General features: G+C 35.6%; 1 protein-coding gene across 1 annotated transcript in view; it reads left to right on the top strand.

The window, feature by feature from the left end:
- Positions 1-17,046, top strand: part of qm (geranylgeranyl pyrophosphate synthase quemao) — a 48,025-nt gene that overhangs the window by 25,093 nt on the left and 5,886 nt on the right. Inside the window, exons 4-5 of the mRNA XM_089105490.1 lie at positions 8,022-8,142; positions 11,332-11,471. Of these exons, the coding sequence (XP_088961616.1) occupies positions 8,022-8,142; positions 11,332-11,471 (261 nt within the window). The remainder of the gene's footprint in view (positions 1-8,021; positions 8,143-11,331; positions 11,472-17,046) is intronic.

Consider the following 17,046-nt stretch of genomic DNA (forward strand, 5'->3'; position numbering starts at 1 on the left):
CTCGGGGTTCTGACAAGTGTACTTCTCTGATGGTATAAAAGTTCCACACTACTTGGCCCCAGGCACCATAAGCATTAAACCCCCAATTCTCTTTGATTTCCCTCCGTCATAACACAGGGTTTGCCCTGTAAAAATAACTCTCTTTTTAGACGGATAACCTATATCAATCGGGGCTAGTTAAACAAGTCAAAAGTGGTAAACAAAACCTTACTTCTTTTCCAACCAAGATCGATATAAAAACTGAAAAATAAAACTCTTTTTGTCCCTAGACAAACACAGTCACCTGGGTGCAGTGTGCAGAGTCCAGCCTATCCAATTCCTCACCCGGTGCAACGTCAAGCTAAAATGAATTAACTGATTCTCCTTTTCCCTCCCAATCACTTTCAACCAAATTCGCTGTCCAAAAATACATTTTTAATAAGTAAGAGTCACCCTTGCAATTACGCAGTTAAAATCCAGCGAATTTAGCTGTCTATAGAATGAAAGGGAAAAACTGCCGTTATTACTATCGAGAGAAAATTAAAGATTGCGAGCGCAAAGGAAAGGGGATAAGTCAAAGAACCAAAGGAAAAGAAAAGAGGACATTTACATAACAAAAACAAGGGCCGAAGGTCCCAACAGGGATACTCCTGTTACTGATAAATGTTTAATGTGAGATATTACTGGTGATATTTTTATCCTTAGTGAGGTTACATTTCAGTCCCTAATAATAATGAAAAGGCGATTGTATTTTAACAAAAATACCGTTGTGCTGGAAATGATATATTTGGGAAATGAAAATTGGAGACCACCTTCACGGCAATGCTATAAACGAGCATACAGGATGATCATAAGGATCAAGATAAGTACATAGTTTGATAAATAGGATTTTTCTTTCAAGCTGTGGTTTTTTTTATATACTTCGGTTGCACGAATCGACGAATCGAAAATTTTGCATGCACAAGCTAGACATGAAATCTATAACGACAATTGAATTAGCAATTGTCATGAAAGAGTGTTTTTGTGCTTTGATTAGCAAGGGGGTTCAATGATTAGAGGCTACGAATGAGGTTAGAAATTGACAGAAGTGAGGTTAGAAATATCCTAGGGAGATTTTTACAACAATAGTGGCTATTTGGTGAAATTTACTTGGGAGATGAGCATGTTTTTATTGCGCATGGTCCTCACTGCTCTGCTGCAACTCTTTGGCTGATTGAGAAAACCAGATCAAGTTCAATCAACATGAATGATTAATGGAATTGATTTAATGCCATTGCTTCTTGATTGGAATTCGTGCACCCAACGGTCAGCCATCAGCTTCATTTCTTCATCTCCACATCACTCACACATATACGATAAGTACAGCGTATGTGTTGGTCGGGGGTAGAACTGAAGACCTCGTCGTGATGTTCCTTAGAGTCGAAGGCACAGAATGGCCCACCATTGCTAATTGTAGTTACTCACAGTCACTGGCCGTCCTGGTTAGTGTCTCACCGAGAGGTAAAGTATGTTGTGGAACACTTTGCCGAGAATGTAATGGCTGCCAAAATCATACGTTGGGACTAAGCATCCTGAATATTTGAAACGATGAACGTGACGCCAGAAAGTATCCCTTGGGGAGAACTCTTTGATATGGGATAAAGAGGTTCTCTTGTTTGTACTGGTACTGAGGATAATGTGCTGCTTGCTGCGGATGGCTGGCAAGTGGTAGGTGACTGTCCCCTCTAGTGCTGCCTTCCCAATTTAGTCTGTACCGAGTGGGATTCTCGGGATGGAGGAAAACAATGGTGGACACCTTGAAACTACGAAGGAAGACTCCTCTGCAAAGAAAAAAGATAGTAATCTCAAATTACCACGCCCGACGGCTAATCACCGAGGGGCTAGTTGGAAGTTGGAAATGGCTCTTTATGGCCTGATCCCCTACTCAGTTTTGTGAATCCACCCATAATAATGATATTACAATAACTTAATGATAATATAACAGTAATAATAGTAGTCTTCATTCAGTCTTTGGACAGTTAACACCTTAAATAAAAAGTACATTTCACGGATAACCTGTTTACCTGTGATAAACCTGGACAAGGAGCCTATTGATTTTTGCGTGGAATGAAAGAAATATGTTAAGCTAATATATGATTACACAAGTAACGAATGACCTTGAAAAAAATTGTACCCATATTTTGAAGATTGTGGCTATACAATCATTCCATTAAAATAGTTAATGAAGTGGATTAGTAGTGGCCAGTGAAATGAACGAATAAATAATAACCAAATGTCACAGTAAATATGAAAATATGAAGAATTTTTGAACCGTGTGTCATATATTGATTGAAGATTGCATTTTTTGTGGAATTTATTTTGCCGTAATCGTCCATGAGAATGGGGAGAAAGAGAAATGATAAGACAGTAAAAACTGATGGTGGTAATGAGAGTGGTGATAAATCAAATGAAAGCCTAACGTCAACCCCAAAAACTCTAACAGGGAAGAAAAGTCCTCCGCCGGAAGATTCTATTCTGGATTCGAGTGGCGAATGCTTACGACAGGAATGTGAGAAAACAAATGCAGAAAATATCGCAAGAATTTCGGAGCTGTTGGAAACTTTACAATCAAACGTAAAAGAAATTAGAGAGTCCCTTCATAGTGTGAAGACTGATGTGCGAAATATACAAAAGACTGTTCGTGAATTGGGAGAAAGATGCACGCGTGTGGAAGGTGATGCAAGAGAAACAAATAATCGGGTAGATAGTTTGAAGTCCAAGATGGAAAATCAGGATAAACTCGTGAATGATTTATTTACACAAGTTACATCATTAAAAAATCAGTCTCTTGTGTTGCAGTATACGGAAAGAAAAAACAACATATTGTTTTGGAATGTGAGGACTGATTAATTGTCAGATGCAAAAAATACCATTAAAAGAGTGATAAATGAGGGATTAGAAATGGAAGTGAAGGATATTCCTCCATTTTCAGTGGTACATGAAGTGAGTGACTTTATCAAAATCAAAGTTACAGATTATAAGGACCGATACGGCATAATGAAAAATGCAAAGAAATTAAGAGGCAAGGACTTGCAGTTTAGAAAACCGGTTTTTATTAGTGATGATGTTAGTAGAGAGGTCCGACAAATTAGAAAGGATTTGGTGTTAAAGAGAAAATATTTGATGGAGAGAGGTTTTGAGTACTGGATACCACCCGTGGTACCGCCTGTTCTTTCTGTTAAATCTGCTAGTAACGTTAAAAAGATTGAATGATTAAACGCGTTAAAAATGTAAATAGTGGTTTGAGCTAGTTATTTATAGTGTTTGGAAATTATTTTTTTTTAGAGAATATATGAAAAGTTATTAATTATGAAGGATGAAGTTATGAAGGATATTAAATTTTGGTTTGCTTATAAATGAAGTTGTGAGCCATATTAGGCCCACTGAATTTTATTTTGGGAGTTGGTATGCGTATACATATCGACCGGTTTGTTTATTTGTTTTGTTTAATTTTTGTTTCTTATGTCCGCTTTGACGGAATATATTTTGTTATTTTTTTTTGTATTTATCTAGGTCTAGATATGTGTTTAGTAGATAATGATTTTTTCCTCACCGCCACCGCCAGAGATATCGTTTTACCTCCTGGGAACAGCAATGTCCTGCAACTTGAAAGTCGAAGGGTTGATTTTTCCAGCCAGTTTAATGAAAGAATAAATAGAAATTTAGATATTAATGCTACTGAGATTTTCACAAATGAACCATCAAGGTATATTTTTAAAGAAGGGGCACTACCCTTGTATGGTGATAGGGGCCATTTTGGCCTTAACATTTTTCCTTTGAATTGTCAGGGATTGAATTCTGCGCATAATTTTTTATCGGAATTAACAAATACTAATGTCTTTCACGTGATCGCTTTAACTGAAACGTGGTTAAATGATAATAAATCGCAATTGCTGCATATCCCTGGTTATAATTTATATGTTAGAAATCGAGAGTATTACCAACATGGAGGCCTAGCAGCTTATAATCAGGCTGATTAAAAGGTTTCAATAAGAAAAGATCTTACAATATATAGAGAGAAAGTTTGCGAGTGTCTTGTTTTACATATAACTAGAGAGAATTTGAATTTTTGCATTGTTGTAGTATATAGACCTCCACAGAGCCTGCTCCAAGACTTTATGGACCTATTTGAAGAACAATTAATGAAACTTCCGATTAACTCTATGCCATGTTTTATTATGGGGGATTTTAATATTGACCTTATAGATCAGTCATCTGCTAGCATTGAATTTATTAATAAAAGTTTATCTAATGGGTTTCATCCTTGTATAAATATCCCTACAAGAATTACGGGAACATCAGCTAAGCTTCTGGATAACATCCTTTGTAATGTACCCTTGAGTCTTCCCAGGGTCCTTATCAACGATGTATCTTACCACTTTGAAGTTTCAGCTAGATTTAGTATTGTCACGAAGGTCGAGGCAAAAATCAAGGATTCCAGTGATCAGTGAAAATGCGATGGTAAAACTTAAAAATGAGATAGAAAAGGTGAATTGGTACGATGTTCTAGGCGAAGTTCAGGACGCAAATTCAAAGTTTGTTTTATTTTATGAAAAGTTGCAGAATTAGATAAGTCAAGCAGTCATATTGAAACTGTTTAATAGAAAGCACTCAAGTAAAAAACATCTGATTAGTCCTGGTGATTTTGAAGCAAATAAATGTAAGATATAAATTGTTTAGAGCTCAAATAATTAACCCGACAAGAAAAAATAAGCAATTATATAAAATTCATCGAAATAGGTTGAATACAATTTTAAGAAATGAAAAAAAGAAATATTTTGAGAAAAAGTTTAAGGAGGTCGAAGGATACCCTAAGAAAACCTGGGGACTAATAAAAGAAGTGATTGGATTAAAAATAGATAGTGTACCTGATGAATTAATTAGTACAATGGGAAGGACTTTGAATTCTGAAAACGACGTGTGCAACGAATTTCATAGTTATTTTCGAATATCGGTCTGAATTTAGCTATGTCAGTTATACCTGATGGTGGTGATTCAACATTAAAGTTCTTTCTGAGGGACCCGATTGAAGCATCTCTTCACCTTAGACTTCTAACAGTTAATGAAATTCAAACAACTATTGATGGGTTGCTTAGTACTTCATCTGGTAGCGATCATATTACTCTAAAAACACTTAAATGTATTTTGCCTGTTATAGCTGAAGTTTTATGTGGGTTAATTAATGAGTGTTTTCGTCAAGGAAAATTCCCAGACTGTTTTGAAGTTGCCCGTATAACCCCAATTCATAAGGATGACCCCTTATGAATATAATGACCCAGGAAATGACCCAGGATATATTCAAAATGACCCAGGAAACTATAGACCGATATCTGTTTTACCCATCATTTCCCGTGTTTTAGAGAAGTGTTTTAGTATTAGAATGATGAGTTTTTAGTTTTTATGAGAATGATGAGATCATAAGTTACTGGTAGAGACACAATTTGGGTTCCGTAGAAAAAGGACAACGGAACAGGCGATGATTTATTTGACAACTATTATTAATGAGGTATTAGATAAAGGTTTTAAAATAGGTGCTATATTTTGTAGACTGATGAAAGCTTTCGACACTGTGGATCATGAACTTCTACTTAAGAAGTGTGAGGCTTATGGTTTGAGGGGTAAATCATTAAATTTTTTAAGAAGTTTTTTTTTTTAAGTAATTGTTATCAGTATGTCCAACTAAATGATTCTTCTTCCGAAAAAAAAGCGTATTGAAGTAGGTATTCCGCAAGGATCAGTTCTCGGTCCTATATTATTCTTGATATTTATTAAAGATTTCCCAAATTGTCTGAATAATTTTTGTTACAGAATAAATTAACTAACGGTAAACCCGACTAATATAACAGTTTCACTTTTTGCTGATGACACAACAGGCATTAGCACAGCTAAGGCAGCAGAGCTGCTGCAGATTTCCATGAAGGAATCAGTTAATAGAATTATAACATGGCTGAGGGTAAATAAATTAAGGATTAACATGGCTATGTCTAACTTTATTATTTTCTCGCGATCATCAAACTTTTACCCATGGATCAAGGAACTAGATATGCCCAATGGCGTTATAAAACGGACTGCGTCTTTTAAATACCTTGGGACTGTAATAGATGAAACTCTATCTTTTAAGGAACATGTAACTTTAACTAGCAATATTTTGGCAAGAAATCTCGGTATAATGAAGAAACTCCAACATTGTTTTCCCAAATCTGTCCTTTGACACCTTTATTTTTCTTTAATACAACTGCATATACTTTATTGCTCAAATATTTGGCTCTCTATTTTTTCTTCTATCCTAAAACCAATAGGAGTTCTACAAAATAATGGAGTCAAAATTTTCTACGGCATGTCTCTGCTCAAGTCTGTTTGAGAAATTTACCCAACTTTAAAAATTTTGCCGGCTGCAGGCCTCCGTGAGTTCTATGTATTGTGGTTTGTTTTTGGACTGCAGCAGGATGTTCAGCCTCGTTGTTTTGATGATTTATTGTCCATTAGGTCTACTGTTCATTCTCATGATACAAGGGGTAGCGCGGACTTCTGTGTACCTAGAGGTATATCTTCCCTTTCATGTTTTTCTGTTCTTTATAGAGGTACACAGAAATGGAATACTTTGAATAGTGATATTAAGGCTATTGGTGACCCCAATATTTTTAGAAAAATCATTAAGGAACTGCTTTTTGCTGAATATGAGTTTTGATTGATTGATTGATTGATTTATTGATTGTGGGGGTTTTGTTGATATGATGTTCCCAGAGGAAGTATAATATATGATATTATTTTGTATTTATTGTTTAGTGTGATGGTATTAGTGGTATCGGTGGCCAAGTGTTCTTTGTTTTAAGGATCTTGTTTTCTCTACCTCCCCCACGGACAAGCTTTGCTTTTTAGGGGAGGAAGTAATAATTTTTTGTTGATATGTTTTTTTTTAAATAAATGTTTCTTTCTTTCTTTCAAAATAGGTAAAATATAATAATATGTATGTTATTCAACAAAATCAAGCAATAAGAAAAGACACTGAAGGAACGAAAATTTCAGTGACTCCTATCTAACTAAGCTCATGCGGATAAAACAAATTTGCAACCGTAAGCTTTTTCGAGCTTTACATGCAACAAAGTCTGGTTGTTGAGAATCCGGTCAGTTTAAAAGTAATATATACATAGTAATCCTATGCAAAAGCAAAACAACTTTCATTACTTTTTGTTTTAATCGCTGCAGAAAGTAATACCATTAGGATATTAGACGTCATGGTTTTTGTGACGATACTCATATGAAAAATATTTTTCCAAAATTAATCAAGACCATAAAGGAAAGTCATGACCTATTTATTATCTTATTAAAAACAATCTTATTATACTAACAATAATATCTGAGCAAAGGTCGGTTCCTGCCACAGTGCGTAGTATTAATCAGAATCAGAGACTCACAGCTGTCAAACAGGAACGTTTTTCTTTAAATGCTCAGAATCAACTGATTTGTCAGCAAAAAGTCGTGTTTTCGAAAATCCTCTTACTAATGCTTACTAATCTTACTAATGCTTAAACTGACCATAATCACTGAGCGAAGGGCGGTGCCCTGGTATACAAATTATTATTATAATTTTCCTGCCAAATTGCGCATTATTAATCAGAATCAGAGATTCACAGCTGTAAAACAGGAACGTTTTTATTTAAAAGCTCAGAATCAACTGATTTGTCAGCAAAAGGCGTGTTTTCAAAACTCCTCGTACTAATGCTTAAGGTTTTCAACCTTTAGGGGTCTCTAATTTCAGTTAGTAGAACATCTATGAAAATTAATATGGGAGGGGGAAAGGAATTTTCCAGAAGCTGTGGCCTGTCTAAATTGTTTTTTGACATTGGAATATTTTAGTAGTCTATACCAATTTACAGAAAAATTATATTGCCGCTTTCGATAAAAATTTACTGGTAAATATATATAGAATTACTTTTTGTTTAATGAGATATATTTATAATATTGTATTTGTAGATAAAAAAATCGTCTATTTTTATTTCCAGGTGACCCAAGTATATTGTGAGCAAATGCTAGAACTTCATCGAGGCCAAGGCATGGAAATATACTGGCGAGATAGTTTTTTATGTCCGTCTGAAGAAGAATACAAGGAGATTATAGTTAGAAGTAAGACTGAGTAATCAATGCCTTCTTTAATTTCTTCTTGGTCGCGTATCTCCCATGCACAAAGGGGAGAATTTAAGCTAAATCCCCAGTCTAAGAAATACCCAAGAAGACCCCCAGCAAAAATATTAAAATGTAAAAACCAAGAATGTTTAGCTATTGAAAATTATTTGGGATTTCGGAGTGTCATATTTGGTCTTGAGAAATATTTTCATCTTTCCTAAAGTTTTTACTTTGTGTAATCCATTGCCAGAAACTGACAACCCTGTCTCACTATTTCTTTTACTTTTAATTCACTTACAAAATCCCAAGATAAAGCCGAAAAATAATCGAATTCTAGAAGCAGTTTCATCTTCTAAAGAAACCTGCCTCAAACTTAAAGAAACTTATATTAGTAGCGCAAATTTTGAAAAAAATTTAAACGTCTCTAGATTAAGATATGTGGTTCTAGAAATTGTTCTACTCTAGAGTATTGTCTTGTCCCTCTTAGAGTTTCGACTATATGACCTTGGCCATAATGAGGCCGTAATGAGGCCTTCGTATTTATTTTATTTATGTGTAAAAAAGATTGCAACATAATGCAAAAAAGAATAAAAAAAAAAAAATCAGACTAAAAAAAAATCTATTGATAATTTCAGTGTGGTTTTGATGGTTTAAAATTGAAAAGAAGATAAAAAAACAGCATTAATAAAAATCTCTGGTAATAAATCTGGTAAAAAAATCTGGTAATAAAAATCTCTGAGGTCTAGGTTCTCTTATTGTCTTAAATTTCTAGTATAAGTGGTTGTATAAGTTCTAGTGTTCTAGTATAAGTTCTAGTGTAATAAGTGGTTGATTCGAAACAGCAAATAGTATAAAGCAGACTTATAGCTAGGCTTAATAGTCCAATGCTAACAGCTCTGCCAAGCCTAGTGATAAAAAATCACTAGGCAACATAAAAATCACTAGAAATAGTGATAAATCACTAGGGGTGGCAACCCTGGACACAAGTTCGAATCTTAGACGAAATATTTTTGTTCTCTTTTAAGCGCCGATTCATTTCTCCTGAAATGTTTAAGTCAAAGAAGCAACAATAATGAAAACACGAATATCCGTAAACTATATTAACTACACATCTTAATTCTTCGTAAAGTCCCATTGATAATAATTTTTTTTTCAATACCACAAAGATGACAAGGATAATACAAATACCGGAGTTTCTTAAGGCAAAGTTTGAGAGAGATGCGAAGTTAAGGATATGCGCTACTTGAAACTTATTTCTCGATTCTCAACCTTTCTGTCTTGTCGGTAAATTGGTCAAAGGACAAAGCTTCAATTAGCGACCTCTTCAGGAGACTTCGTTATAAAGATCAATCACGGATTTGTGGTTTGATTAGTTGACATTTTGACATTTTTGACATTTTTGAAGAAAAGTTGACATTTTTAATTGAGCAGGTTGTCTGTACGAATGCACTGCACATTTACAGAAGAAAAAAAAATGTACAAAAGACGGAATTTTAATTTAACTAGTAATTTTATCAAACGAGGGAAATTTTATACGCAGGGAGAATCTTCCTAGGAGTAACCGTCTAGGGAGGGGAGGATTAACAAGAAACTGTAAATGTACAAACAACTAAAAAAAACATTGAATGCCGAATTCAAAAGTGTTCTCTTTGGGTTGTGGGGCGGGGAATCATCTAGATACTATAAATACATAAACAACTTAGAGACATTCGTTGAAAATCAAATTCGAAACCGGGTTTTTTCTTTGGGTTTACGAATGACAATTGTTCTTTGATTTTTAATTACGTTTGAAAAATAGACTGAGGGATTAGCTTGGACACTATGAATACATAAACAGCTAAAATGAAAGGTAAGCTTGAGAAAAACCCTTCCAGGGTTTTATCCAGGGTATAAATAGACAAATTTCAATGACAAGGGCCGCTAAGAAACGTATATTTAACGTATATAAACATTTATTTAAACACAATATAGAGTAATTGCATACATAGGCATAAATTAATTCAGCTAGAAACTAACCTAGCTTGCCTAACCTGAATATGTCAGGGTTTTATTTATCCGCCGAAACTGAAATGTAATTAGCTTTTCTCGGCTAACCTGTCAATCAAAGCGGGTGGCAGCACAGTAGCTCCCAAAGGAGCAAGATCAAATGATAATTCCTTTGAACTGTTTTTAAGTATTTTTCGACTAGGTAGGCTAAAATATTTTTAGGGACTGACCTTTCCTGAACTTAAATTATAAAATTCTGTTCCGATTAATAGAAAAAATCACAAATCCTGATGATGCAAGTCTCATCAAAACTGAATATCTCTATGTCAGACCCAAACTGAAAGAGATTAAATAGTTTTTCTAAGATATCTTAGAAATTTGGTGTCGACTTTTAGTTTTCTCTCCTTTATTCAAATCTTTTATCCAAGTTTTGCAAGGCTGCCAACATAATTCTAAATAATTTGGCCACACAAAATACAAACGTTTATAACGGACGAGATAGGGCAATTCTTTTTAGTCTCGATGGACCTTAAGCGTGTATTATAAGTCCTATTTTACCAAAAACTTATGTTGAACTCTTTGTTTTTATTTGTCTAAGTAGGAAAAACATCCTTTTACAAGGTTTACTGCCAATATTTTTAAAAGCTAAAACAACGCATTGAATTTTTTTGGTGATGAAAGTAAGAGTGCAGTTGAAAAACAAACAAAAATTACTGCTTCCCGGTTTATGCTAGAAATTGTTTGAAAAAATTCAAAAAAATATTTTTGAAAAAATTTGAAACCATCCGGCTTGTGATATAACATTATATTTGTAGAATTCTGAAGAACTACCGCTTTCCTGAAAACTAACCTTTCTTGAGTTTTTTTAGGGTTAAAATCGTGCCGTAAAATTTATTGATTTCATTACTAGTGAAATACTACTGAGAGCTTTATGAATTATTGTTTGTTTTTTGTTGCTCACCACTAAGGATTTTCCTACTTCTATTCCTGTTTTGCTGCGGCGGTCTTGCATTTTCAGTAAAGTACCAGCTCTTCGTGTTTTCAGTAAAGTGCTAGTAATTTTTGTTCGTTTTTAAGTTTTAACATCGTTTTTTACTTTCATTAAAAAAACTTTATTTTTTTAAATTAATTGACGATAAATTCCTCCATCTACCGCAAGCTAGGGTTTTCTTTTTAGCTTAAGTGACCCCTTTTATTCTTTAGAAACTGGCGGGCTTTTCAATATGGCTGTGCGTATGATGCAGCTGTTCAGTGATAACAAGGAAGATTTCACCAAGTTGTCTTCTATACTTGGTCTATATTTTCAAATTCGTGATGATTATGAGAATCTCAAGTCGTTTACAGTAAGTTTTTCTTCAGATGTAAGTTTAATTGAAATTAATTTTTCTTCTCTTTTGTTCGTATACCTAACCATGCATGTACAGGCAGTGGGGCTCTGGTTCCGCTGCTGCCGAAATTCGAATTTTCCCCAAATTTCCTGGTGCTTCTTATTCAAATTGTCAAATAAATTTCTTATTACTGACGTCCCCCCAGAAAAATCATGTGCACGCGCCTAATATTTACTAGACATCAGTCGTCTAAAACAGAGCCGTAGGCGCCAAAAATCTTATATCTCTAAAATCTAAATGTTGATTAAATTGTATTAAGAAAGCTGATGTAAACCTTTCTTTCTGCTGATAAAGGGTTTACTTTGATAAGCGTTTTGGTAACGTAGCCGAATCATTCAGTTATGGGTTCTCGTGGAGGAGGTAGAAGAGTCTCTTTCTCTATAAACTATGTGTTTTATTGTACAAAACAAATACTATACAAGTTGGGACTCAGATTGTCCCAATAGTGTTACAAGCCCTGGTCTTTTCCGTAAACTATAGCTGTGGGTAACCTTAGCCTCAACGATCTTTTTCTCCTTTCCCTTACTCTCATTGTCCTTTATTTTCCTTTTATTTTCATATGGTCCTTTATTTTCTCAATTTCTTGTCTGAATACCGGGTTAAAACGCAAGAAGGTTTCTGTATCCTTAACCGGTTTCACCAAACGCGCATTAACAGGTCTCCTTAAATAAGACCCAGACAACTCTTGGACTAGAAACAACGAATCCTTCAAAACCTTCAAAATAATATATGGACCTCGGAATTTCAAATTTAAGCCTTTGATTTCATGAGAATTCTGTGCGCCATCTTGAACATACACCAAGTCTTCTTCCATCAAAACTGGTAAATCAACAGCTTTCTTGTTATATTGTAAACTCTGAGCCTTCTTTTCCTTTCTTACTTCTTCGTCACAAATCCTGTAAATTCCAAACAAATTCCTCACCAAGTTGATCTTCGTAATCTTCGTAAGAATCGAAATAATCAACAGTAGGTACTGAAAGCTGAAAAGGTAAGAAGGTTGTCTAAAAAGGTAAGAGGTTGTCGACCAAGCGCTATTTGATGTGGTGAATATTTAGTTGTTGAAGAAACGGTGGAGTTCAAAACGTTCTGTACCAAGGGTAAATAGTTATCCCACGAATTGGGGTACTCCTAACAATAAGCTTTCAGAATAGACTTTGTCATTTTCACACGATTCTCACATAACCCATTAGACTGTGGGTTATAACTAGAGGAAAAATGGTGGTTTATTTTCAATTTACGACACAACTCAGAAATCAACTTCGATCGGAAAGACTGATGAGAATCCGTGATTAATACCTCAAAAAGACCAAAATAAGATATAACTGACTAAGGAAGGAATTTACACATTGTCTCAGCAGTGATCCTCGGCACAGCCTTTAAAACACAGAACTTTGAAAAATGATCAACATCTACCAAAATATGTGAATTCCCTTCTTCTGTAGGCCCACCAAACTTACCTCCCATTGGACCTGCAGAATCAAATGAAAAGATTCGAAAGGGATACCTCGGATCTTCATTTTGACCTAAAGTTGGTTTTACTGTTCGATGAAGCTTGTTTTTACGCAGACAAACGTTTCAACTCTAATAAAATTCTCTGACTTTCAAATTTATTTTATCAAAAACAAAAATTCGACTAACTCGCTCTAATGTCTTCTCAGCTGACATATGTCCACCAATAAGTAAAGGATCGTACGATAGCTTTATTGTGGAATCTACTGGGACGCTCGGTAAGATATTTCTAGACGTTCTAGGTTACCCTTTTTCATTGCCAACGCCTCCTACCGGATAGCCATAAAGAACATTATCCCTCCTAAATAAACTGTCAAAAATTTGAACCAACCACAATGGTAAGTCACTCTCTCTTTGAACACATGACGTCATCTCTCTTCACACATGAAATATTCTCTTTGTCGCCCAAATCCGCATTACTCTCTCGGCAAATTTGCATCTCTTCACATATGAAATATTCTCTTTGTCACCCAAATTTGCATCTCTCTCACTAGGCGTGCTACCTGCAGGATTTCTGTGGCTCGGTGATCCACCGCCTACCCCATTCCGCGCCAAGTCCAGGCCTTCCTGATCCAGGATCCCCTGAACTACACTCCTTCTAGGTTCCTCCTTATAACCTGGAAGCTGGTCCGTCGGTCGACTTACGTCCGCCCCTTCACAAGTCCAGCACCACGTATCCCAACGTGAATGCCATTCAAAGAATTATAACCCCAATTCTTTGACTCAAGATACTTAATGACTCTCTTTAGCTCAGGGTCTCTTCTCTGAAACCGAGCTAACTCTGGTAATTCTAATCCGAGATAATCTATTTCAAATCAGTCAAAATTACTTTCTTCATAATAGGATAATTAGCGTCACTTAAACCCATGTAACAAAAATATTCACACTGAGGAGAATTTTCAAATACACCAGATACCAACTCCTCTTTTACTATCTGGCTTTCTAGTTTCCCTGATTCATACCTGTAGAGCCTGCTCCCTGAGACCTGTCCTGATCCTTATGTCGGCTAGGACAATCATAGGCATTGTGTTCTTTACTCCCACATACAAAACAGTAGGCTCTAACTCTATACTCCACTTCCCTTGATTGTTTTGAACAAAACTTAGCCACATAACCTCTTTTCTTACAGTTATTGCAGATAATATTTGGGCAATCTGTCTTTAGATGACTTGTACTATGAAATATGTAGCACTCTCTGGTAGCGGGAATATTACTACCACTTCCCTGGACATGTAACCAAATCTTTCGTTTCCACTATCTACACTATAGCTTCTATCCTGACCTCTTCCTTTAACTCTGTATCTCCTACCAAATGACCTACCTCTTATTCCCTGACCTCGTTTTACGTCGTGCCAGCCTCGACGGAGTTCCTCATTTTGCCCTGTCATTCTCATGCCCAACCCTACGGCAGCCGATAAAAATCCCTGTTTCTCTTTTAAAACTGCATTTTTTATGGATTCATAGCGTTTTGCAACCTTATACGCTTCTTTCAAATGCTATACTCCTCCTCTTGCTCTAATAGATACCTCTTTATATTCACCCTTGAGCCCTCAACAAAACAATGCAAAGCTATCCCAAAGCTATCCCTTCGGGAAAAACAGCTGGAGTTCCAAATTCAAACCCGTAAGCTTTCGCTGCAGTCTCAACTCTCATATAAAACTGATATACAGTTTCATTAGCTGACTGCTTGAGCTCAGCTAATTCCTTAAATTTTTTTCCAGCGGTTTTTCCCGGCAAATACGCCTCGGCCAATTCTCTTTCTAATTCCTCTAGACTTACAATATTCATAAAATCCCTGTCCTCAAAAAAATTCAACAACGGTCCTCTGACCCTCAACGGAATTGCATTGATCATTTGACTATCAGACCAATTGATCAACGCTTTCACCCTTTTCAATTGGCTGAAAAATGGCTGAATAAACTTTGGATTATCTAAAACTGGAATATTTGCTAAGGGTTCCATAATAGGTCCAATTACACCCGACATTCACTGCCAACATGACCCTCATCTCTCAATAATCCATTTATTGCATCCTGCCCAGAAGTCCCTCCCTCATTATTGGTTTTTTGTTTTGCCAAAAGGTTTCCAACTTCCATTAAAATTTTTACAACTAGACCAGGTTCATAATCTTCACTTTCAGAGTCAAAATTTTCCGGGACATTAATGCCTTTACTTTTAACTTCCCTCAAAAATAAGAGAGCAATTGCTTTATTATACCCACTATCAGTAGGGTCTAGAATAGGTATTTCACTCATTTTATGCAAGCAAACAACGATCAGAAAACGGTTAAAATCTGGTAGTTAATTCAAACTTTAAACAATAAATTCAAACTTTAAACAATGAATATCACTCCTAGCAAGGCTCCTATATTCGCGGTGCGAACTGAATGCGAGACTTACCGATTCACTTTTCTTTGATTTCCAGTAATTTACTCAGGTCACAGTTTACTGATGTAGGCATTTAGTTTATGGTAACGGTAAACGGCAGAATGGAGAACGGCGACAGCAACAAACAGCAAAGGTGACAATAGCAAATACTAAGGTGTAGATTGAAGAATAAATTCCTCGCTTCAGAAACAAAGTCACTTAAGCCTGATGGCTTTTGTTGGAAACGGGCATTGCCGATGGCAGAAATGTCTCTTGGCGACTTATCCAACAAAAGTAAGCAGGCTTAGCTTTTCGGCAGTGAAGATGAAAAACAGGTGCAAAATTATGGCGCTAGCGACGGTAGAAATTGCTTGAATACAGCAGACGCATTTAGCACAAAAGTTGAAATAACTTCACAGGCAGTGTAGGGGGTACAGGCACAGGTGCAAAGGTAAGATGTGAAACTCACCAAATTTCAAGCCCAATTGTAGCTGGTGAAGATAAAGCTCAGGTACAGTCCACAAATCACAAGCTGTAAGTTCACTGCTAGCACTGCTGACAAATCCTCCCCCACGGAAAGCCGCTGCCACCACTTTGTAAACCTTTCTTTCTGCTGATAAAGGGTTTACTTTGATAAGCGTTTTGGTAACGTAGCCGAATCATTCAGTTATAGGTTCTCGTGGAGGAGGTAGAAGAGCCTCTTTCACTATAAAATATGTGTTTTATTGTACAAAACAAATACAATACAAGAGCTTGACTGCATCAAGACAAGACAAGAACTAACTCTAAACCCTTCAGATATTCAATATATAATCACTTCCAAGGTCCGTTGAATTGCACATCAGCAAATCAAAAACTCCATTTCTTAGAATAAAACTCACTATCTAGAATAAATCATAAAACTTACTAACTAGACCAAAAAACCCGGATTCTCGGTACTTTTGCATTATACTGTAGCATTATCTTTATCAGAAGTTTACACTGATATAAGTTGGACCTCATCAACCTGAGATCTCGCAGACCGGAAACAAGTGTAGTTCTTGTTGACCACAAGTGCGATAAAGTAAATACCGAAAATATACCTAAAGAAAAGACATAGACAACTTATAAAAGTATAGATTGCGAGACAACATCATTTTAGGGTGTCAGAAATAAATTTAACTAAGGTTCCACAGAATGAAATATGCAAAGTCCCCCTGAAAAAAATATACGCTGTTTCATATAGATGTATTCTGTAGTTAATATAAAAGTACGCGTCGTTCAAATTTACTTTTCGCAAGTTAATGCGTTAAAATACTTACGTAACTCGTATCTTGTTTACGTAACTTGTAAATTGTTTTACAAGTACTTAACTTTACAATACTTACGTAACTTGTTTTCTGTTGTGATTACTACATCAAAACACTATTTATGCACTTCTGCTACTCTTTGTAGGTTTCCTGTAGAACTCTGTTTTCAATGCACCTAATCGAGTTGAGGGGGGGGGGGCAGGATATTTTTCTTAGTAATTTTTGCGTTGATTTAACTGCTCATGCTTCAATTCTAAAATTATTCACAGGCCATGCTTAAGATTGACATTGTCTTTTTTTAACCTTTTTTTGTTTTTTTGCCGACACCGTTTCTTTGCTGTCATTTAGTTGATTACTCGAAAACAA

The sequence above is a fragment of the Artemia sp. Qi Xiang Cuo genome, chromosome 19, assembly GCF_049724085.1.
Source record: "Artemia sp. Qi Xiang Cuo chromosome 19, ASM4972408v1, whole genome shotgun sequence".
Taxonomy (NCBI): Eukaryota; Metazoa; Arthropoda; class Branchiopoda; order Anostraca; family Artemiidae; genus Artemia; species Artemia sp. Qi Xiang Cuo.